General features: G+C 38.2%; 1 protein-coding gene across 1 annotated transcript; it reads left to right on the top strand.

Moving 5' to 3' along the window:
• The first annotated feature begins 1,766 nt into the window (after positions 1 to 1,766).
• Osi13 (Protein) lies at positions 1,767 to 5,352 on the top strand. Its single transcript, XM_067775160.1, has 2 exons — positions 1,767 to 2,123; positions 4,639 to 5,352. Exons 1-2 carry the CDS (start codon positions 1,838 to 1,840, stop codon positions 5,151 to 5,153), a joined length of 801 nt encoding a protein of 266 aa, XP_067631261.1. The 5' UTR covers positions 1,767 to 1,837; the 3' UTR covers positions 5,154 to 5,352.
• The last annotated feature ends 3,177 nt before the right edge of the window (positions 5,353 to 8,529 follow it).

Genomic DNA, 8,529 nt, shown 5'->3' with positions numbered 1-8,529 from the left:
AAACCAATCCAATTACCACGTTTTCTTCTTCTCTTTTTTTCATATTTCGTACAGAATTATGGTATTTTTTTCATTTTTCGTAATTTTCGATATCGGAAAAGTGGGCGTGGTCATAGTCGGATTTCGGCCATATTTTATACCAAGATAAAGTGACTTCAGATAAGTAAGTTTAGTTAAGATATATAGTTTTTTGCACAAGTTATCGTTTTACAAGGATTGGTAAATTTTTGTTCGACTTATGGCATTAAATGTATTCTAGACGAATTAAATGAAAAAGGGCGGAGTTACGCCCATTTTGAAATTTTCTTTTATTTTTGTATTTTGTTGCCCCATATCATTACTGGAGTCGAAGATTGACATAATTTACTTTTATACTGTAAAGATATTAAATTTTTTGTTAAAATTTGACTTAAAAAAAAAAATTTTTTTTAAAAGTGGGCGTGTTCGTCATCCGATTTCGTAAATTTTTATTTATCGCACATACAGTAATAGGGGTAACGTGCCTCCCAAATTTCATCATGATATCTTCAACGACTGCCAAATTACAGCTTGCAAAACTTTTAAATTACCTTCTTTTAAAAGTGGGCGGTGCCACGCCCATTGTCCAAAATTTTTCTAATTTTCTATTTTGCGTCATAAGCTCAACGCACCTACCAAGTTCCATCGCTTTATCCGTCTTTGGTAATGAATTATCGCACTTTTTCGGTTTTTCGAAATTTTCGATATCGAAAAAGTGGGCGTGGTTGTAGCCCGATTTCGTTCATTTTAAACAGCGATCTGAGATGAGCGCCAGGAACCTACATACCAAATTTCATCAAGATACCTCGAAATTTACTCAAGTTATTGTGTTTACAGACGGACGGACAGACGGTGGGACGGACGGACGGACGGACGGACATAGCTAAATGAATTTCTTTTTTCACCCAGATCATTTTGATATATAGAAGTCTATATCTATCTCGATTAGTTTATGCCGTTACGGATTACCGTTATTCGAACAAAGTTAATATACTCTGTGAGCTCTGCTCAGCTGAGTATAATGAAAGGTGCGATATAACTCTGAGGAGATTAAGGCCGAGCTTTTCGCACAATCCATCTCATGCTTCTTCTTATTTTTCCTTACAAATTGGCGAAACCGGACCTACAGCTTCCACGAGAACTCCGAACGGATTATGCAACGCAGACAAGTTTTCGCTGAGTAGCTTTTCTTGGCAGAAATACAACAAAAGAGTTAGCCAAACCACTGCCGAAGGTGAACTCCGCTTTGAATAGCTTTTTCTAAGGTATTTTTATGTTGCTTTTCCCTGTACTTGAATCCACGATGTGCAGTCTAGGGTGAGCACGCTACTACCACTACACGTCGGCCGATTGTATACTTGAACTATTTATGTTTTAGAACCAACGAAAACAAAAAGAACTAACGGTAATAATAAAAGTGGTAGCAACTCGCATCCAACACCAACAAACCAATACTCCATTATAGCCGTCAGACAACTGCCACAATATGAATAGCCTATTTAAAAACTAAATTACGAAGCTTTACTTGCACTACTTAAGTGGGCATTATGTGCCCAACGAACCGTTTTAATTTACTTCACTTACACAAAAGCGCATCGATTACTTGCATCCCACACAGCTGAAGTCTACATACTGCAAGTGCAACACCTGCAGCGATACAAATTCATTTGAAATTTTAGTTAGAATTTTACCGATGTTGTTGACGGTTTACGATTGGAAATATTTTACAAATAACAGAAACCAGCAGCTTCCGAGAATATCCTGTTTTAAACATATTTTTGTGTAAGACCTTGCGTGGTTCTAATAAATCAAATTAGTTATGCTGAATTTAGTTTTCTTCGTTTATGGACTCTCGAGTGGTTATAGTTTGCTGCAATCAAATGTTACTCCTCTGTTGAATGAGCTGCATAAAGCAGAACCAGTGGACAACGTTACTACGGTTATGACATTGGATTTGTCAAAGAATGAAAGAAATTTGATTTCGGCGGAACAACAAACAAATATAACGAGTAAACAAAGTGAAATTAAAATTCGAGAGGATATTCGTTATAATAAAACAAATGTAGAGTCCTTGAAGCTCAAAAACGGGAAAGGATTTAGTGAAGGTAAATTTAGAATAAAACACGGGTTTCGAAGTGCTTAAAGGTGTTGATATTGGTATTGTTGTAGTGGTAGCTCTAGGGTTTAGAAAAGTGTTACAGAAATGGTCAGTCATAGATGCGATACGCTCCAAAGCTATTCCTTTCCGTCACTAGCCAAACTGCTGCAGAAATCCTATAAAGAGTCAAGTTACACATCATCAATGTCGTTTTGAAATTTTTCAATAAAATGTTGGTAGATGATCTAGCCGACGGGTATAGCACCGGTCATATAAGACAGAGGTTTAGATCTCGCACCCATCGCATGAAAAAGGGGCAGATCTTTTTTAATGTCGTATTTATATGAATACCACTTCAATGTGGGACTATCATTTGGACATGGATAGTGATGGGTGAGGTTAGGTTGAATTGGCCAGTCAACAAAGATTGCCCGTGGACTGAATGTGGCCGCAGTGCTATCAGAAAATGTGTCTTTGAACACGCACTTCCATAACTGCCTCATCCGATGTTGTCTTGGTCCATGCTTCTGCATCATACTGCAGGGCGGGTACGATAAGGGACTTGAAGAGCATGATTTTCGTTTGCCGAGAGAGGACTTTACTTTTCAGTTGCATTCCTATTACAAAGTAACATTTAATGGCAAGAGTGATTTTTAACTGGGTTTCAAAGCTGAGGTTTTTGCTGTGTTAATGTTATCTTACTATTTCAAAACTATGGCTGCCAACAGTAGTGAGGTTGTCAAGTCGGCGGGGGGTTTTTTAAGGCCGATGATAGCAACGTCATCAGCAAACGCAAGTAGTTGTGCGCTTTTATATAATACAGTGTTAGAGCGGTTAAGCTCTGCACATTGTATTACTTTCTCTAGCTTCAAATTAAAGAAATCGCACGACACTGGGTCACCTTGTCTGCAAACCTTGTTTAGTGTCGGATGGCCTGAAGAGGTCCTTGCCAATTCTGACTGAGCTTACTGTATTGTTTGACGTCATTTTGCACAGCCGTATAAGCTTTGCGAGGAACTCAAACATAGAAGCATATATGCAGCTCCTTTTTGTGCTGTCGGAGGTGGCTTTAAAGTTGTCTTCATAATCGAGTGGGTTGACATAAATTCCATCGGTCGATTGCAGCTTTTCAACGTCTAGATTTTCTTTTGTTTTTTTTCTGGATTTTAGCTGCGCAGAGGCAGGAACGTATTTTGGCTGCGGCGAGATAGTTATCCAAGTCGATGTTGATCCTCGAATCATACGCACATCTAAATCGTGGTCGATTTGATTGTGGGTGTTTTAATCGGCGAAGTCAATCAGCCTCAGTCTATTAGTAGAGGTTTCGTTTTAAAGGCTGAACTTTCCGACCATGGAACCAAACACATTTTTTTTGCCTACCTCGCGCTCATATGTGCGTGCACTCATAGAGTGCATTTTTCAACTCATGCCGTTCTCTTCTATCGGTGCATATACTCAGATTAATAATATATTAAAATAAAATAATTAAAAAAAAAAAATTTTGTTAAACGGTTTTATTGAAAACAATGCTTACATTAAGAAATAATAATACTAAGAGCTAGAAAATAATTAGGTAGGTCCTAGGTACTAGTCATCACACTCCTCATCAATCTAGGGCATTGATCAGTCAATTAAATAAAAGCTTTTTTTATACCCAGCTGTAGTTGTACACAGGGTACTATAATTTTGATTGGATAACGGTTGGTTGTACAGGTATAAAGGAATCGAAATAAATATAGACTTCCATATATCAAAATCATCAGTATCGAAAAAAAATTTTATTGAGCCATGTCCGTCCGTTCGCCCGTCCGTCCGTTAATAAGATAACTTCAGTAAATATTGAGATATCTTCACCTAATTTGGTACACGAGCTTATCTGGGCCCAGAATAGATTGATACTGAAAATGAGCGAAATCGTATGATAACTACGCACACTTTTTATATATATAACAGTTTGGAAAACACAAAAAACCTGATTATTTAGTAAATAATACACCCAGAATGTTGAAATTTTACGTGTGGACTGATATTGAGGCTCTTGATAAAAATTTAAAAAAAATCGAAAATGGGCTTGGCACCGCCCACTTGTGATAAAATCAATTTTACAAATATTATTAACCATAAATCAAAAATGTTTAAACCTATCGGAGCAAAATTCGGTAGAGAGGTTGCCTTAACTATAGGGAATGCTTTGAGGAAATATTAACGAAATCGTTCTATAGGTCGCTTTGTGTTCATGTATGGAATATGTGTTCCAAATATGAGCTTAATCGGAGCACAAATACGATTTTTTGAAATATTTCGATCGGGTTCTGAACTATATTCCAAGTTTCAATCTTGTAAGATTTAAGATTTATGGTTTTATTTGGAGATACTTAAGACTTCATGCAAAATTTCGTTATTATATACTAAGTTTTTAATGTTCTACACACACTCATATTATCTTGATCTTGGCTGTAATTATATTTTTTTAATTTTAAATATTTTTGTAGCTAAACATTTTTATATATCTCTCTTCACAGGACGAGGCAGATATAAACGCCGAAAAATTATGAAATATTTACAACCCATCCTTGTTAGTGTCTTAGTCATAAAATTCATACTCTTACCGCTGGCTTTGAAAGCTCTCACTGCACTCTCAGCATCCTCATTTGTAATGAGCAAAATTGCATTGGCCACGGCTGGCATATTCGTACTTAAATGGCTACTTTCGAGCTCTGATGATGGCGTTGGCTATGATGGCGGGGCGAAAGAGCGAATTGAAATTGTACATTTACCCTTGCCGTTAATGAAGCCATATCATAAAGGCAGTAATGGTGGATGGGGTGATTTATCATTAAGCGACAGCAATAATATATTCGATATAAAACCAACATTCAAACGACATAAATATATACCAGTGAGTGGTGGTGTGAAGGATGTGGCGCATGTGTTAGCAATAGCAGCAGCTGAAAGTGTTGATGGAGGTGGCTATCGAAATGCTCGTCCTATGGCGCAGCATTATGATGGTAGTCTCGATGGAAAACCATTTTTGTGAAAGATTAAATATGCACAATGACGTTAATTCCCAACGATTACGCTGAATAATAAACACAAATATGTATACACTCTTTTGCTTATATTCATATGTTTGTACAAATATTTATAAATATTTACTATCTGAATGCATAAATAATATAAACTTATTTTTAAATAGTCATTCATGATGTGTATTTATGTATATAAAGCGAATAAAGAGCCAAATAAAGTGAATAACGCAAGTAACCCCAATCCAGGGTTCTTCGTAACCAAAACTGTGACTGTGTTAGTCAGAGTATTATGATCGTAATAGTAGTTGTTTAGTCGTTGATCAACGAGCGATGAAGTAAAACGTATGCACGCATTATTTTCTAACATTCCAAAAATATTTCTTAATTTGCTTTCAAAATATTATTCTATTAAAATGTAATGCTAACATGAAGATGATTGAGCTTTTTTCATAATTTGTTATTTTAAGAAGACGTAAATAAACAATAATCTCCTCCAATGTTGCTACTTTGCTCGTTCAGCGACGACTAACACTTCTTCTTGGAACTGGTTGCTTTTATGAAGTCAATGAGGGATCTTTTTGGATCAGCAAAGTTTTTCAAGGCGGTTTATTTCCATTGTAACCGCTAACTTTTTTTTTGAAGTGGTTACCTTTTCAGCAACAGTTACTTTTATGCAACCGGTTAATTTTATCTAATAAGGCTTCTTTTTTTCTACCGGCATTTTGAACCTCCTACTTTTTGGAAGCGACTATTTTTGTGCAAGTGGTTACCTTTCTGAGATCCATTACTTGTTTGGAAACCGGATAGTTTTTTGGACCGGTTAATTTTGAGATCAGTATATTTTATGGAACCGATAAATTTTTTGGAAACGGTTATCTTCACCATTCATCCTTACTAATTGGTAACTGGTAATTGATACCAATCGGAAGACGCACCATGAAAGATTAAGTCATTTTTTTTACTATCCATTCCAGGACCATCAATGGGGACACCAAAATTCGATTTTCAATAGAAGCAAAATACCTTGGGGTTACACTGAACAGAACGCTCACATGGAATGCTCATCTATATGCAACCTCAAACAAAGAAACATGAGAGTTTTCGTTTTTTATTTAATAATTTGGGAAAAATGTAAACAACGGGACAGCAGGACGAACAAGGCGACAGCTATTTCGATTAAATAAAAAAATAAATGTAAGGCCCGATAACCTCCGAAGAGATCTAAGGCCGAGCTTCTCTTCCAATTTGCGTCGTGCACCTCTTGATTTCTCCTACAAATTGGCCGGGCGGGACCTACATGTTATATGCCGACACCGAACGGCATCTGCAAGGCAAGTGAGTTTTCACTGAGAGCTTTTCATGGCAGAAATACACCCATAGCGCTTGCCAAACACTGCCGAGGGGCGACCCCGCTTAGAAAAATTTTATTCTAAATGAAAAAACTTATTTCTAAAATTTTGATATTGCTTTGCCCAGGGTGTGGCCGCCATTTCGATTATACCTAGTAAATCTCTTCAAAGCCTTTTCTCTAGGAAGTGGGATTAGAACCCCCACTCCTACGATGGTTGAGGTGTTACAAACGTATTCAGCCACGTCATGCCTTGATGTTTGTAAACTTTAACTTTCGTCTGCACTCCACTATTTGGAAGACGTGGGGTCTATTTCCTAAAACCGTATACTGAACATTTAATACTGTTGTGCAGCCAATGGTCAGCTATGCTTCCATAGTTTGGTGGCCGAAGACCACGCAAAAAACAGCAATAACAAAACGCGCAATTAAGCAAACAGCATCGACTTGTTTGTATTGGTATAACTGGTTCGATGAGAACAGAAACCGATCGTGCCTTTTAGCCTATTAAAATATAGAAAGAGGCAATACTCGCTGCACTATGACGGAAATACGGAAGCTGATATCTGCGGGTCGAATTTCAAAAAAACCATACCAATGGGAGACTATCCTACTATATGTTAAGCAGAAATCTATGCAATAGGAGTTTGCGGCAGAGAATGTCTATGGAGAGGCTTATCCTCGCGGAATGTCATCAAACAGCCAAGTAGCCTTGCGTGCCTTGCTTCGCCACCAGTTATTTATTACTTCTAAGCTAGTCGATGAATGCATTGGAGTCCTAAATGATCTCGGAGCAAAAAACAACGTTTTTTTTTTTTTGGCAGACTGGCAGACTACCTAGCCAAGCAGGATGCTATGGTTGCATTATTTGGTCCAGAGCCGTTTAGGGGACTAAAAAGGCACGAACAAGGAAAAACATAAGTTACTGGAAAACAAGATTATCTGCGAATGCGTTGCTGTAGCAGAGGCAGATACTGTCCCATCAAAGTAGCGTGACTCATAATCACCTCGTCATATGGAGTAAAAGCCGGCTAAGTACCACCTAAATACATCCACATAGAGAATAGGCTGAAAGGTCAAGCACCTTAATCTAAGTGAAGGTCGCAGCGCATCAATGCCTAATTATAATAATTCAGACTAGAAATCTAACACTTATATACATACTTACTGTTTTCCTTAAGTGATGTATTATGGCTTACAATAAACACAGTTAAGTGTATGTCCTGGGTGTCATGATTCAATTTAAATAAAAAAAAAATAAATGTAAGGCGCGATAATCTCCGAAGAGATCTAAGGCCGAGCTTCGCTTCCAATTTGCGTCGTGCTCCTCTTGATTTTCCCTACAAATTGGCCGGGCGGGACCTACATGTTTTATGCCGACACCGAACGGCATCTGCAAAGCAGACGAGTTTTCACTGAGAGCTTTTCATGGCAGAAATACACCCGGAGCGCTTGCCAAACACTGCCGATGATTCAATTTGTCCTACCTTAAATTCTGCTCTGCATTCATTCGCACATTCGATTATGACGAAGTTAGAATAGCAATAACCACATTGAAAACAACAAGGCCGTGGGCGCTGATGGATTGCCTGCGGAGCTATTCAAGTATGGCGGCGAGGAGTTGGTAAGACGCATGCAGCTGCTTCTTAGCAAAATATGGGCGGACGAGCGCATGCCCGACGGTTGGAATCTAAGTGTTCTTTGCCCAGTCCACAAGAAGGGGGATACTGCAAAATGCACCAACTATGGTGGAATTAGCCTTCTTAATATCGCATATAAGGTCCTTTCAAGTGTATTGTGCGAAAGATTGAAGCCCACGGTGAATCGGCTGATTGGACCTTATCAGTGCGGCTTCAGACCTGGTAAATCTACCATCGACCAGATTTTCACAATGCGCCAAATCTTGGAAAAAACCCGTGAAAAGAGGATCGACATACATCACCTCTTCGTCGACTTTAAAGCCGCCGTCGACAGCACGAAAAGGAGCTGCCTATATGCTGCTATGTCTGAATTTGGTTTCCCCGCAAAACTTATAC

Source organism: Eurosta solidaginis, chromosome 1 (assembly GCF_040869045.1).
Source record: "Eurosta solidaginis isolate ZX-2024a chromosome 1, ASM4086904v1, whole genome shotgun sequence".
Lineage (NCBI taxonomy): Eukaryota > Metazoa > Arthropoda > Insecta > Diptera > Tephritidae > Eurosta > Eurosta solidaginis.
This window is presented reverse-complemented; position numbering and strand designations above follow the sequence as displayed.

What these genes read in the sequence shown, in the direction of transcription:
- Osi13 (XM_067775160.1), top strand. Translation starts at nt 1,838, where the DNA reads ATGCTGAATTTAGTTTTCTTCGTTTATGGACTCTCGAGTGGTTATAGT. An exon ending in CGGGAAAGGATTTAGTGAAG is followed by an intron (nt 2,124 to 4,638) that starts GTAAATTTAGAA and finishes CTCTCTTCACAG; the next exon opens with GACGAGGCAGATATAAACGC.